Source organism: Geotrypetes seraphini, chromosome 4, assembly GCF_902459505.1.
Source record: "Geotrypetes seraphini chromosome 4, aGeoSer1.1, whole genome shotgun sequence".
Classification (NCBI taxonomy): Eukaryota; Metazoa; Chordata; class Amphibia; order Gymnophiona; family Dermophiidae; genus Geotrypetes; species Geotrypetes seraphini.
In genome coordinates, this window is record NC_047087.1 from 179000049 (window position 1) to 179015069 (window position 15021).

A 15021-nucleotide genomic window follows, 5' to 3' on the forward strand; every position below is an offset into this window, starting at 1 on the left:
TTCTTATCATGTATGTCTTCTGGCATATATCCCCTAACATTTTTGTCACCTTCTTCTGGACCACTTCAACTCTTCTTATATCCTTAGCCAGATATGGCTTCCAAAACTGAACACAATACTCCAAGTGGGGCCTCACCATTGACTTGGACAAGGGCATCAACACCTCCTTTCTTCTGCGGGTTATGCCTCTCTCTATACAGCCTAGAATCCTTCTGACTACAGCCACCACCTTGTCAAATCAGCTTCTCTCATCGTAGCACATACTGCTCCCTTGGATTTCTACTTCCCAAATGCATCATTCTGCACTTCTTTGCATTGAATTTTAATTGCCAAATATTAGACCATTCTTCTATCTTTTGCAGATCCTTTATCATGTTTTCTACTCCCTCTAGGATGTCCACTCTGTTACAAACCTTAGTATCATCTGCAAAATGGCAAATCTTACTTTATAACCCTTCAGCAATGTTGTTCACAAACAGTTGAACAGAATCGGTTCTAGCATTGATCCTTGAGGCACTCCACTACTCACTTTTCCTTCCTCTGAGCGAATTCCATTAACCACCACCCTCTGGCATCTGTCCATCAACCAATTTCTAATCCAGTTCACCACTTTGGGTCCTAACTTCAGTCTGTCAAATTTATTCAAGAGCCTCTTATGAGGAACCATGTCAAAGACTTTGCTGAAATCTAAGTAAATTATATCTATTGCATGTCCTCAATCCAGTTATCTGGTTGCACATTCAAAGAATTCAATCAGAATTGTTTGGCACGATTTACCTTTAGTTCTATATTTTGATTTGTAAAATCCTGGACGCATGGCCACACCCCATTCCACCTCCAGCTATGCCTTGTTCTACCCCAGTCACACCCCATTCTGCCTCTAGCCCCGCCTCTATCCCTGCCCCGTTATGCCTCTAGCGGCTAGCCCCATCCCCAGAAAGCTTTGTGTTTTCATTCCTGACCTCCAGCACGCATCCGAGGGCTTCTGAGCATGAGCAGATGTGTGTGACATCATCTATGCATGCTCATAGGCCCTTCAGATGCAGCCGGAGCTTTCCAAAACCCGGACAAACCCGGTTTTGGAAAGTCTGTCTGGGCACTCAGACAGTCCTCTAAAAAGAGGACATGTCTGGGTTTTCCCGGATGTCTGGTAACCCTATTTCTTCCCACCCCATGGGTTGGCATTTCTATCTCCTTCACTTACCCCCATGTCTTGGCATCTCTCTCCTCTCTTTTTCTTTCCTTCCAACTCTCCCTCTCCCTCCATGCTCTGGCAACTCTTCTCCTTCTTTTCCCTCCCTTCCTCCTTTCCCCCTGGTCTGGCATCTCTCCCTCCTTCCCTTCCCCATGCCCTGGCATCTCTCCCTCCCCCTCCATGGTCTGGCATCTCCTTTCCTTCTTTTTTTTGCCAGAACAGTTGTGAGCTTTCCTGGACTTGAAGAAAATGGCAGTTGGGAAGGTTTAGTATGAAATTTTTGAACAGCTATAAAGAAAGGAAAAAGGGACTTTAGCTGTTAAGCTTATTTCTAAGAGTAATTTGCTTATTTGAGTTGCTCTTCACTCTATTGCACTCTCCTCCTCAATTGTAGTTAAAGAAAGATGTAAGCTGTTTTGCTTTATAGGTTAAATTTATTGAGTTTCCTGTTAGATTTGTTTTCCATCTGTTTTGCTTGACCAAGACATCTCTTGTAAAATTATGTTAAAATTGCAATAAATATAAAATTTAAAAGAAGAAACCCACATAAGTAGCAACATTCCATGCTACCAATCCATGGCAAACAGTGGCTTCCACAATGGTTGTCTCAATAGCAGACTATGGACTTTTCCTCCAGGAACTTGCCCAAACCTTTCTTAAACCTAGATACACTAACTCCTATTATCACATCCTCTGGCAATGAGTTCCAGAGCTTAACCATTCTTTGAGTAAAAAGAAAAAATTCCCCTATTTGTTTTAAAAGTATTTCCCTGTAATTTCATTGAATGTTCCCTGTTTTTTGTTCTTTTTGAAAGGGTGAAAGGCAAAAAATACAAAGGGCAGTAGAGCAAATTACATAATAAAAATAATGTTAAGCTCTCACAAACTGAAAGGCAGGATATATATATATATATATATATAATGCTAAGCGCGCATGCGCACTCTTATTCCGTGTTCCCTGAGTCCTGATCTGTCGGGATGTGGCCACAAGAGTGCGCATGTGCACTTACCACCATCTCTCTCTTTCAGCGGGCTTCAATACTTGCAATTACCTGATAAAGTTCATTTTTTAGCTCAAGCTGCCGCCGCGGCTCCTCTCTCGAACCGCACCAGGCGGGGATCAAGAGAGGAGCTGTGGCGTCGGCTTTGAACTAAAAAATGAACTTTGAAAGCGGGCCGGGGACCTCAGCCAGCCGCCGATCGCCTCCACGAGCGAAGTGAGGAGCCGGATCGGGCGGCGCAAAGTCCATGCCCAACCCCGGCTCTACCTAGCGCTGGCTGCACGGCCGAGCTGCTGCCGTTGCTGCTCCGTGCAACCCCGGCCTCCCCGCCATCCTGCGAGCCCCGGCCTCCTCCTCCTCCTGCAGATGTGTGCCACAGACGGGCGGCCGGCCCGCAGACAGGAGGCTGCCGGAGCAGCGGCGGAAACGCATGAAGCTTCCGGGGGGGGGGGGGGGAAGGAACGGCACGCGATGGCGAGGAGGGAGTGGTGCAGGCCGCAGAGGCTGTCGGTGCCTGTAGGCCGCAGTGTCTTGAGGCGGATGTCGGTGGAGGCGGCTGTCAACGGAGGGCAGATGCTAAAGGAGGTAAGGGGTGCCGATGGACAGGGGAAGAGGTGCTGATGGATGGGGGGACAGAAAAAGGAAGGGAGGCGTACTGCTGGACAGGGGAAGCAGGAAAGAGGGGTTGATGGACAGGGGAAGAGGTGCTCATGGACAGGGCGGGGAAGAAAAAGGAAGGGAGGCCTACTGCTGGACAGGGGGAGGACAGGGGGAGGTAAAACAAAGGGAGAAGGGCTGCTGCTGGATAAGGGGAGCAGTGAAGGGGTGGTGGTGGACACAGGGGAGGTAAAAGGAAGGGAGAATGGACAGGGGGAGCAGGAAGGGGTGGTGGTAGACAGCCAAGGAAAAAAAAAAAGACAAAAAGAAAGAAAGGCAGAAATACAGAAAGCGGCTATATACTGTAGAGTTTCAAGGCGGTGTACATCTAAAAAAACAACAACAGGTTTTTTACAATGACCTATACAAAAAGTACCACAAATAGGACATATAAACTTACAAATACAATAGGAAAAAAAGGGGAAGAACTACAATATCAAATAGGAAAGAAACATAAAAGGTAAGAACAAAAGGAGAGGTGGTTTAAAATTTCTTAGCACTTTTTAAATCCTATTAAAATTGCAAGTCGTCCTGAAAAGGACGGTCAAACATTGAATGCCCACTCTCTCCCCCTGCTGCCATCAAACAACTCCTTCCCATAGGAGGGGCTTTAAGCACCTGAGCCAATTAGAGCATTAGGACCTTCCCTGGTGCATCCCAGAGGCCTGCCATTTTGAAGAGGCTAACCTGCTGGCCGGAGGAAGCAGTCATCCCTCCGGCCAGTCTTCCTGAAGAAGGTTGGGGGGTGGGGAGAGGGCACGATGACAGTGAGAGGGAGTGGGCATCCCTTCCTACTGCTGGGAGGAGGGGTGTTGGGGGGGTTGTTTTTATGGCAATGGCGGGAGGGAGTGGACTATCCCTACCACTGCCGGGGGATGTGTGTTGGGGGGTTGTTTTATGATGGTTGCAGGAGGGAATGGGCATCCCTCCCACTGCCAGGGGAAGGGGTTGTTTGATGGTGGTGGCAGGAGGGAGTGGGCATCCCTCCTGCCAATCTTTATTTTGGGTTCTTTTTTTTTAATTTTTGGGTGTATTTTGTGCATGTGCTGATGTCCATCACCAGTGACTCATCCCGCTACTGGGAGGAGGAGAAGTTGCTTGATGGCGGTGGCTGGAAGGAATGGATATCCCTGCCACTGCCGAGGGTGAGGTTGTTTGACAGCGACAGTGGGAGGGAGTAGGCATCCCTCCTGCCGATCTTCATTTTGGGGGTCTTTTTTTTTTTTTTACTTGTGAGTGTATTCTGTGCATGTGCTGATCGCCATAATCAGTGACTCATCCCATGCAAATTTAGCGACTCTCCACGAACCGCATCTGGATATGTATGTTTTAAAGAATGACTCGTCTTTTTGAAATTGTTAACAATAGCGGCCACAATAGCGGTCCATCGGATTTTACTGCGAACTTTAAAGAATCTTCCCCTTAGTTCTTTGAATAATCTAACAATTTTCTGATGTCCTGAGTGGCAACATAATTACAAACAAGTTGAAAATCTCTATTTTCCTGGAGAACAGTCATGTCTGTGCCTGAAAATAGCTCAATCACTTTCAGGCAAATTTTTGTCTTGCCATTTTTTTGGATTGGATTGGGACTTGTATACTGCCTTTTTGTAGTTTAACAATCACACTCAAAGCAGTTTATATAAAGGTACTTCAAGCATTTCCCTATCTGTCCTGGTGGGCTCAAAATCTGTCTAATGTACCTGGGTCAGTGGAGGGTCACAAGGAGCAGCGTAGGGTTTGACCCCCACTGAGGCTGTAGCTCTAACCACTATGCCACACGTGCTGCCATTAGTGATTATGTAAGAACAGTGGTGTACTAAAGGGGGGGTGGGGGAGAGCGGTCCACCTCGGGTGCATGCCTTAGGGGGGGTGCACAGCCGGCCAGGTCCGGGTCATCCGGTGCCGGTCCACAGAAAATTCTTGCCGGTCCTCGCAGGGCCGGCAAAATCGGATTCGGACCATCGGCAGCATCTGGGCTGCATCAGCACACCTCCCCCCCGCGACGCAATTTAAGATCGGCAACGGGCCTCCCCCCTCTCGTGACGGCACTCAAGTTTGGCAATGAGCCTCCTTCTCAACCCGGCATCAACAGCACTTCAGATCGGCAACCACGGTGCTCAGCCAAAAGCTTTCCTCTGGCTCAGCTTTCTGTTTCCGCCCAAGCAGTTCGAATCAGAGGGAAGCTATGGCCTGAGCATCGCGGTTGCCAATCTGAAGTACTGTTGATGCCGGGGGGGAAGAAGGAGGCCCGTTGCCAAACTTGAGTGTCATCACGGGGGGGGGGGCTTGCCGATCTTGTTGCCAAAATTGGAAAGAAAGGTGAGAGGAAGGGAGAGAGATGGGCCTGTGGTGGATGGAGAGATTGAGAGAAGGGGCCAGATGATGCAAGTGGGGGAAAGAGAGAGAAGGGGCAGATGATGGAAGTGGGAAGAAGGGGCAGATGATGGAAGTGGGGGGAAAGAGAGAGAAGGGACAGATGATGGAAGTGGGGAGAAGGGGCAGATGATGGAAGTGGGGAGAGAGAAGAGGGCAGATGATGGAAGTGGGGAGAAGGGAGAGCAAATACTGAGTGGAAGTGGAGAAAGAGAACACATACTGGATGGAAGGAGGGATAAAGAAAAAGTACATATGCCGGATGGGGGAAGAAGATAGAGTTAGTGAGATAGTGGAGGGGTGAAGGAAAGGGGTGGCATGCTGTGGGTAGACACAATGAAAAGAGGGAAATTGAGGACTGCATAGTAAGAAAGAATTTAATTTAGACGGAGGCAAAAAATAAAGAAGGAAGACCAGAGAAGGAAATGGAAAAGAGAGAGATGCCAGAGAACGGGGAAGGAGACAGAGATATCAGATCTGAGCGGAGGAAATGAGAAGAGAGAGATACTAAAAACCACAGGGGGGAGGGAAAGAGAGATGAAAGGAGAAAGATGCCAGACCATGAGGGAACAGAGGGAAGATGATGAATGCCAGTCCAAAGGGGGGGGGGGTCTAGAGGAGAGATGGCAGGGGGAAACAGACAGTTTCTGGAAGGGGCAGACAGTGGATGGAACGGGCATATGCTGGATTGAAGAGACAGGGCAGACGCTGGAAGGAAAAGAATGAAAAGAAGATAAAAGCAGAAACCAGAGACAACAAAAGGTAGAAAAAAATAATTTTATTTCTATTTTGTCATTAGAATATATCAGCTATGAAATATATATCCTGCTAGAGACATAACTGGGGACTGCAAAGCCCAGGCAGTGTTTCTTTAGCTTCCAGCTGGCATAGGGCTCTCTCATTCCAGGGGGCATTCCCCTAACACTATTCCTATCATGTGTGACTGCAGTATTCTGTTAGCATGATATTTCTGTGTAGTATTCTGTAATAATTTGGCTTGTTCAGTTTTCTTGATAGTAGAGGGGATATATGTTAAGGGGAGGGGAGACAGGGGTTTTGTTGGTTCTTGCTCTGTATATTTATATTTATGAAATGACAATTGTAGAGAATATTGTTTCTTTTTGTATTTAATATAAAATCATAACTGAAGCTTGTGCGGATGGGATCAGATGGTTTGCGGGGACCGAGCTTGTGGCGACGGGGCGGAAATGTGCTTTTTAATTTCAGTCTTAGTAATTTCAGTCTTAGTAATTCTTTTATTTCTGCTGGTCCATGGGTGTAAAAAGGTTGAAAAACACTGCTCTAGAGCAGAGTCGGCAGCTGCGTTGAGGTGCAGGAAGGTCCCTGATGATTCGGCTGCCAGCTTTGCTCCGGAAGAAGTAAGTTATGTCGGAGGGGGTGGATCCGGCAGAGGCAGTCATCACGGGACCTTGCCGCAACTCCCTGCGACTGCCCAGTCAACCCCCTCCAACATAACTTAATTCTTCCGGAGCAAAGCCTGCAGATGAGTCATTACACGACCTTCCAGCACGCGGCTGCTGACTCTGCACCAGATCTAGTACATCGGAGTGGGGTGGACCGGCAGCTGGCAGCTACAGTCATCGTGGGAAAGGAGCAGGACTACTGGAATTAAAGAGTGGTGCAGGGAGAGAAAGGGGTCAGAGTGGTATGGAAGAGTGGTGCTGATGGAATTGGTGTACAGAGAAAGGGGAGAGAGACATAAGGGGGAAGGATACTGGATGGAATTGGATTGGAGGGAAAGAAAGGGGGCAGATGCTAATTGAAGAGGGGTGGATGGAGAGAGAAAGGGCAAAAATTGGATGGTAGTGTGGCGGGTAGAGGGGGAGCCTATGCTGGATGGATGTGCGGATAGGAGAGATAAGGGAGCAAATGCAGGAAGGAAATAGGAGGAGAGAGAGGGGAGCAGACGATGGAAGTGGACAGAAAGGAGAAGGAACTAGATGGAAGGGGTAGAGAAAGAGGGCATATGATGGAAGGAGGGGATAAATAAAAGGAGGGCACATGATGGGGGGAAAAGGATTGAGTTAGGGAAATACTGGAGGGGGTGAGGGAAAGAGGTGGCGAGCTGTAGGTAGACAGTAAAAAAGGATGAGAGGGTAGTAAGAATGTAATCTAGATGAATGCAGAAAATAAATTGAAAAGGAAAATGAGGGAAGAAAGGGATTGCAGAAGAGAGGGAAGGAGAGGAACGAGATGCCAGACCAATAGGGGTGAAAGAAGAGATGGAAGGGGGAGGCATACAGTTTCTGGAAGCGGCATAGAAGGAGAGAAGATGCCATATAGGGGCAGAGAGACGGCACAGTGGATGGAAGGAAGAGAGTTACAAGAAGATGAGGAAAGCAGAAACCAGAGAAGACAAAGGTAGAACAAAAATTTTCTATTTATTTTTTGCTTTAGGAGACGTGTCACTGTTTCTGTGGTGTTGCATTGTATGCAGAGTCCAGCTTCTTGCTGGTTCAATTTAACCTTTGTCTATGTATTTCTATTTTATCCCCCCTTTTACAAAACTGTGGAGTGTTTTTTAGCGCCAGCCGTGGTAGTAGCAGCTCTGATGCTCAGAATTCTATGAGCGTCAGAGCTGTTACCACCGTGGCTAAAATCCACACTACAGTTTTGTAAAAGGGGGCGGGGTTAGTTTGTGATGACATATTCCATACTAGGCGAAGGTGTTTTCTGTGTTCTGTGTGTTCGAAAGACATGATTTTCTGTTAGGATTGACGGTGTAGGATTGATCTGTACTAGTCTGGCTTGTTTAGTTTTACAATGGGTTTATTGATGTTGTATTGCTCACTGCATATGTAAGATGCTGCCTTTTCCTAGGTACTCATGTGTGACATGTGGCTTGTTACTAAAAATCATGTTTTTCATACAGATGGGGGGTTGTTAAAAAAATGATGGGTCCCAGGTGTCACATATGCTAGGTATGCCACTGTGTAAGAAGTTTAAGTTCCTGCGCAATCTGTCTTTTAGTTCAGTCTGTTGGTCATGACTGAGATAACTAGAGAGCTGTGAATTGTTATCAGTATGGCAGGAGATGCTGCATGTTGAAAATTAGGTACACACTGCCAGAACTGCTTGCAGATCAAGATAACTAATACAAAGTATTTTATAGTAGAGGGATTACAAATGATATTAGGTTTATGACCGAGGTGCATTTGTCGAGCAGATGAGATTGATGAAAATTTATCTAATACCTGTCCTTTAACAAGTGCTATCAGTGCTCAACTTTGTGTCTTCAATGAGCTGTGATGATGTCTTGTGATGTATTTTTTTTTTTCTAGTTTCAGATGTCCTCATCCTTGCTTGAAGCTTCCAGCCTCCTAACATCATGGCCAAGCAAACTAAAGACCTTGAACTTAATCATCTTGTGCATGATAAACCGCTTAATCACCAGGCTACCTCCCCTGCCCGCCCAGGCACTGTAGAGCAGCTTCCTAATGTTCCCAACTATCAAGCCTCCTCTACCTTGCCCCTCCCGTCCTCTACCCCTAAAAATCAAAAGGCTGGAGTGCTGAATCCAGCTTTCGTTAAGGAAGAACAGTCCCCTTCTCACTCCCTAGGTAGTAGAGAATGTCATCATTGTGTTATGCCTGCTTTGTTGTGATATTTTATAGATATTTTATTTTTTTCTCTTGTGTTGTCTCTTTGAGTAGTATGTTAGTCTAGTGTCCTGGTAAGCTCTTCTCAGAGCTCATGTACTGACTTGAAAGGTACATTCTCAGAGAATTCTTCTTCATAGAACTCATAATGAGGGGTGCATGCAGAGATAGTTCATCTGCATGGAATGTATAATGAAGGGTGCATGCAGAGAGAGCTTTTCTGCATGAAATGCATAATTAGGGGTGCATGCTGGCAAAAATCTTCTGCGTGGAATGCATAATGAAGGGTACATAGTGAGAGAGATCTTCTCCATGGATTGCATAAAAATGGGTTCATACTTAAAAGAGCTCTTCAACACAGAATGCATAATGAGGGGTTCATACTGAGAGAGCTCTTCTGCATGGAAATCATAATGAGGTGTGCATGCTGGGAGAGTTCTTCAAGGAGACGCTCTTATTGAGGTGTGCATGCAGGAAGAGCTCCTCTGCATGGTAATCATATAGTCAGCTGTATGCACATAGAGTTTTTCTGTGTGGGGATAATGGAGGGCTATTTTTAAAAATTCATTTCCCTATATAAATGTTTATTTACCAGGATAAAAAGGCTTTTTCAAGACTATCCCCTCTAAATGGTAAAAGTATGCATGATATTCAAAGCTATTTAGCCAGACAGAAACGACCGCTGACCGGATTAATAGCATTTTGGCATCTAACTGCTAATATTCTTCACAAGATAACCGGTTATCGCTGCTGAAAATTCACAGTTGGTGCAGAAAAGGTAACCAACTATATCGCACGATAGCTGGCAATATTCAGTGCTGACCGGTTACGTTTAGCGGGCATATAGAACTGGTTTGTCTGCTATTAACCATCCAGCGCTGGATATTCGCTTAGCTGGTTAAGTTAATGCCAGCTCAAATAAATCCAAATATTCAATGACAGTCACCAGAAATGGCCTGGCATTGAATATCCGGAGTCAACGCCAACCATGGCACTTATGCAGGCTGCCTCCCGCTGGTTGAATACCAGCCCCATACACTTTTATCTTTAGTTTGTGTCAGCATTCCCAAAGTGGTTTTAGGCATGTGGAGCAACAACACAGAAGAGGGGGCTAGTTATTAAGGTGCATTACAGCTATAATGCATGTTGTTTGCACATTAACACATATTAAGTTGCAATAATGAGGAAACATAAAAACGTAGAAAAATGATGGCAGATAAAGGTCAAGTAGTCCATCTGGACTGCCCATCCACTATCTCCTCCTCTCTCTATGAGATTCCACTTGCCTGTCCCACAGTTTCTTGAATTCAGACACAGTCTCCTCAACCGGGAGACTATTCTCCTCATCTACCACCCTTTCTGGAAAAAGTATTTCCATAGATTACTCCTGAGCCTCATAACTTCATCAAATGCACTTTACCATTACAATAATACACATTAATTTAAATTACCATGAAATTCGTAATGATATGCAATGCATACAATTGCATTCAAACATATACATTTTTTTTTAAATTCTTTATTCATTTTCAAAATTACATTAAGTGTATATATATATTCAATCACATTAACAACAAATACATCACTTACAGTCTATCATTTGTACAATACATAAATTTTAACACCCCCCCCTCATTCCATCCCACCCTACCATATATTCAATTATCATATAAATACATGTTAATAAATTATCCTCCACCCTATCCAATTGAACTGATAAATTTAAGGGAAATATTTTCAACTAATCCGTACAATATTTTGTTAATGGTTTCCACACATCCTGAAATTTCTTGAAATAACTCCTTTGTAATGCAATAAATCTTTCCATTTTATAGATATGGCATAAAGAGTTCCACCAAAAGTTGTAATTTAATCTCCTCCAATCCTTCCAATTATATGTAATATCAAACATATAAATTGAATAACGCAGTTTGCGATGAACACTGCACCACTGGTATTTTTCCCGCAAACCTGGGCCTTTTGCTGTTCTAACTTTATCCAGGTTGTTATCCAGGTACTGATCTGAATATCAGCAAATTCCCATATAACTTCTGGCAGTCAGGCAGTGCCTAGAATAGACCTGGCCAAATTTTGCTAATGGCAGCCAGCACCTTTTGAAAACACGGATCACCACTGGCTGAATTTTAGGGGCAAGTGTTTATTCCTCACATATTTTAAAGTATAATAGTAACAGTATGCCACTTAACCCAGTTTCCCTAAAGGGATTAAACTGCTTTACTTTAACAGTGTTCCCATGTGTTAATTGTTGTCATAATGTTGAGATGAGATGCTCTGTGTTCCTCCTCTGGGGTACTGTATTCATTGTAGCACATTTCCAAGAGCAGCTTCTGGAATCAAATAAAACAGTATCAAGAATTACCTGCAGGAGGAACATGTTATAATTTTAAGAAACTGTTTCATTAATATAAAGTCTTAATTTGGCTTTCCATTGCCCTTCTCTCCCACCTGCTTCATTCTTCTAGTTACCAAACACGATATACTCAAATCCTTGTGGCTAGGGTTACCATATGGCTCCAGAAAAAAAGAGGACAGATTGAAATATCTGGGTTTTACTGCCACTGAAAGCAATGAAAGGAGGACAGACGGAGACATCCAGGTTTTACTTCCATCTGTCCTCCTTTTTATAAACAAACAGGCTGAAAGAAGTTATCTTACAGCTTTGCTGAACTTCATTCAAGTAAATTTCAGAATTAATGTTCACTGGTCCTCAGCGGGCCACCACACACTCGAAAGCTCTCATTGTGTATGGCTTTACGCTCCCACTCGTCATAGGAACCAGCCCGACTTTCAATTTGCATTCAAATATATAAGTAATTAAATATGAATACTAAAAGTACTTAGCTTCTAGTGAAGTTGTGTAGGGAGAATGTATTCTTAACACCAACATGTTTCGCCCGTTTGAATCGATGGGCTTTATCAAGATTCCCACTCCCTCTCTCACCTTTTAGTAACTTTCAACCACCATTGCGTGAATTCAATTCAATTCAATTCAATTCACGCAATGGTGGTTGAAAGTTACTAAAAGGTGAGAGAGGGAGTGGGAATCTTGATAAAGCCCATCGATTCAAACGGGCAAAACATGTTGGTGTTAAGAATACATTCTCCCTACACAACTTCACTAGAAGCTAAGTACTTTTAGTATTCATATTTAATTACTTATATATTTGAATGCAAATTGAAAGTCGGGCTGGTTCCTATGACGAGTGGGAGCGTAAAGCCATACACAATGAGAGCTTTCGAGTGTGTGGTGGCCCGCTGAGGACCAGTGAACATTAATTCTGAAATTTACTTGAATGAAGTTCAGCAAAGCTGTAAGATAACTTCTTTCAGCCTGTTTGGTTACTAGACAGTATCTTCATTCCTATATAAATTCTATTAATTTAGTGCTGGTGCTTACATACTCCTTTTTATAAAGCCATATGGTAACCTTACTTGTGGCAACAGTTTACAAGAGAAGCTTTCTCTGAGAATGAGCCATCAATATCACTTCTGAGTTAACACAGGGCACCCAAAGTACATGAATCCCCACTATATACACATACTATTAGTATGACCTGAACTCAGTGGCGTAATTGGAAGTCAGTGGACCCTGGGCAGAAGGACCAAGAAAGGTCACACCTCTCCCCCCCCGACACCCCCCCCCCGCCCCTTGGTCTGGCATCTCTCTCTCCCCTCCCCTTCCCTCTGTGCCCAGCTGCTTATCTGCCCACCAGATCCTTCAGACACTACAGGAGCAGAGAGAGCACAAAAGATTGCTTCTCTGGCTGGTAGAAGTTGCATCAGAACAGTGTAACACGGCAAAGAAAAGGCCCTGCTGGCCAAAGAGGCAGTCTTTAGCGCCATTTCTGCCACTGTAGCATCTGGAGAACTCTGCAACTAGGTAAGCAGATAGGTGCGGGAGGGGGTGAGGATGGTGAAGGGAGAGGTGCCAGACCCAAAGATGTGGAAGGAAGGGTTCAGCTGCAGTTGGCCCCTACCATTGGATGGCTCTGAACATTTTGTTTGCTCTCTAGTAGCTATGCCCCTGCTTGAACTGCATATCAGCTCAGCCATGGGTATGAGCTCAGGGCCATTTTAACCATTAGGCAGGCAAGGTTGCCATCTACAGTTGTGTGTCAGTTTCTGAGGGCACAAATGAGCAGCCAAGTCAAGACTTCAAGTCTTGACAGTGACATAAACTAAAAGAAACAATAGGGTTGCTTTTATCAGCAGGGAGGACAACCCATTTACTCAAAATTATTCTGGAAGGAGTAGTATTGGGGGTGATCACTGATTGTTAAAATCTCAGGTCATGTGTCTGGGGCCTGAAAGTTAATGGGTGGAAGACTTGACATTCACCAAGGATACATAATATTCTTGCACGTGCCATGCCATGGAAATCATAATGAGGTGTGCATGCTGGGAGAGTTTTTCAAGGAGACGCTCTTATTGAGGTGTGCATGCAGGAAGAGCTCCTCTGCATGGTAATCATATAGTCAGCTGCATGCACATAGAGTTTTTCTGTGTGGGGATTATTAAAAGTCATTTCCCTATATAAATGTCTGTTTACCAGGATAAAAATGCTTTTTCAAGACTTTGTGTGCTTTGATATTCAGAAGAGGATTGCACAGTGGTGTTGTTTAAACATGTTTCTTAAAGGGAATGCAATCTTATGTTGGTCACAGTAGATGACATGGATGCAATACTAGCCACAATTTGCAGACTAATTTCCTTCTAATGATTTTATATTTGTATCTTCTTTGAGAACCCCATGGAAGCAGCCATCCATCTGTCAATGTGGAAGATATGGATCCTGATAACAAAGCTGTGGGCAAGCAGACACAGGATTCCATCCACCCACCGACCTCCCCATACAGAAATAAAACCCTTACAGTACCAGGATCCTCTGTTACTAAAAAGAGGTATGGATGCTTTACAGGAACCACTATATTATATCATGGACCATCTCTGTGAGGTCAGAATCCATGCACCAGGTTCATTTGTATGCTGCTGTTCTTAACAAAAAGAAATGATTGGGCTGATATTCATCCATAACTATATGTTCACTCTTCTATTCATGCATTTTCAACAGCTGTATGGATAGAAAGAGGGAGGGAGGAATGAGGGAGAAACCACAAAATTATCCAGATAGCAAAGATTTTCAGCCACTATCTAGATGAGCTATATGATTAGTTTATGGATGTTGAATAGCATGTAAACATATAGTGGCAATGATGCTAACCATAGTACACATATATTCAATGCCACTGATTATATGGGTAGTGTCAGGGCTGCCTCAACCTATGACCAGCTGAGGCTTTGGCCCAGAGCACCAGTGATAAAAGGCGCCACAATCCCAAATTGGGAGAGGGGAAGATAGTGGATCACAGGTGGGAGGAAAAGATAGTGGATCACAGGTAGGAAAGAATGAAGGAGAGAGATACCAGATTATAGAGGTGGAGGGAGTGACTTCTGCGCACTTCCGGGTGCCCTCGAGCCGCGGCCACCGGTTTAGTGTGCCGCAACTCGCAAAGTTTGCAAGACACTAGTCTACTCGATTGGCCCGTTGTCTATCCTCTTTACTGGCTAATCCTCAAATTGGCTTTGTTCAGGAATGTACAGCTACCAAAAATATATGAGCTATATTAGCCACCTTGGAATATGTGGAACGCGAGGGGATCCCTTCTATCTTAATTAGTTTTGATGCCGAAAAGGCCTTTGATTGGGTCTCCTGGGACTTCATGTTTTCAGTGTTAGAGCATATGGGATTGTGGGATTTTTTTCAGGAGGCGGGCCTGGTGCTTTATCCTGCTCCCCAAGCCTTAGTATGGGCTAATGATATGGGATTGTGGGATTTTTTCAGGAGGGGAGCCAGGTGCTTTATCTTGCTCCCCAAGCCTTGGTATGGGCTAATGATATTTCTTCTTCGGCATTCTTGATTCAGCGTGGTACCCATCAGTGTTGTCCCTTGTTGCCTCTTTAATTTGTTTTGTCTTTGAATCCATTGGTATGTGAAATCAGTGCTAATGTAGAAATTAAGAGGATACAGATTGGTATTTCTGAATTTAAACTCTCAGCCTTTGCAGATAATCTTTTAGTACATTTAAGAGACCCTTCTGGTTTGTTGCCACACAAATATGGGGACTTCTCCAGTTTTAAGTTAAATTTGGATA

General features: G+C 44.5%; 1 protein-coding gene across 2 annotated transcripts in view; it reads left to right on the top strand.

The window, feature by feature from the left end:
- The window catches only part of LOC117360085 (cyclic nucleotide-gated cation channel beta-1-like), a 125808-nt gene that overhangs the window by 26827 nt on the left and 83960 nt on the right, over positions 1-15021 (top strand). Inside the window, exons 2-3 of one of the 2 annotated variants that reach the window (XM_033943729.1) lie at positions 8531-8809; positions 13614-13770. In XM_033943729.1, coding sequence (XP_033799620.1) covers positions 8578-8809; positions 13614-13770 — 389 coding nt within the window. In that variant the 5' untranslated portion in view covers positions 8531-8577. The remainder of the gene's footprint in view (positions 1-8530; positions 8810-13613; positions 13771-15021) is intronic. The other variant, XM_033943730.1, reaches the window with a different exon arrangement.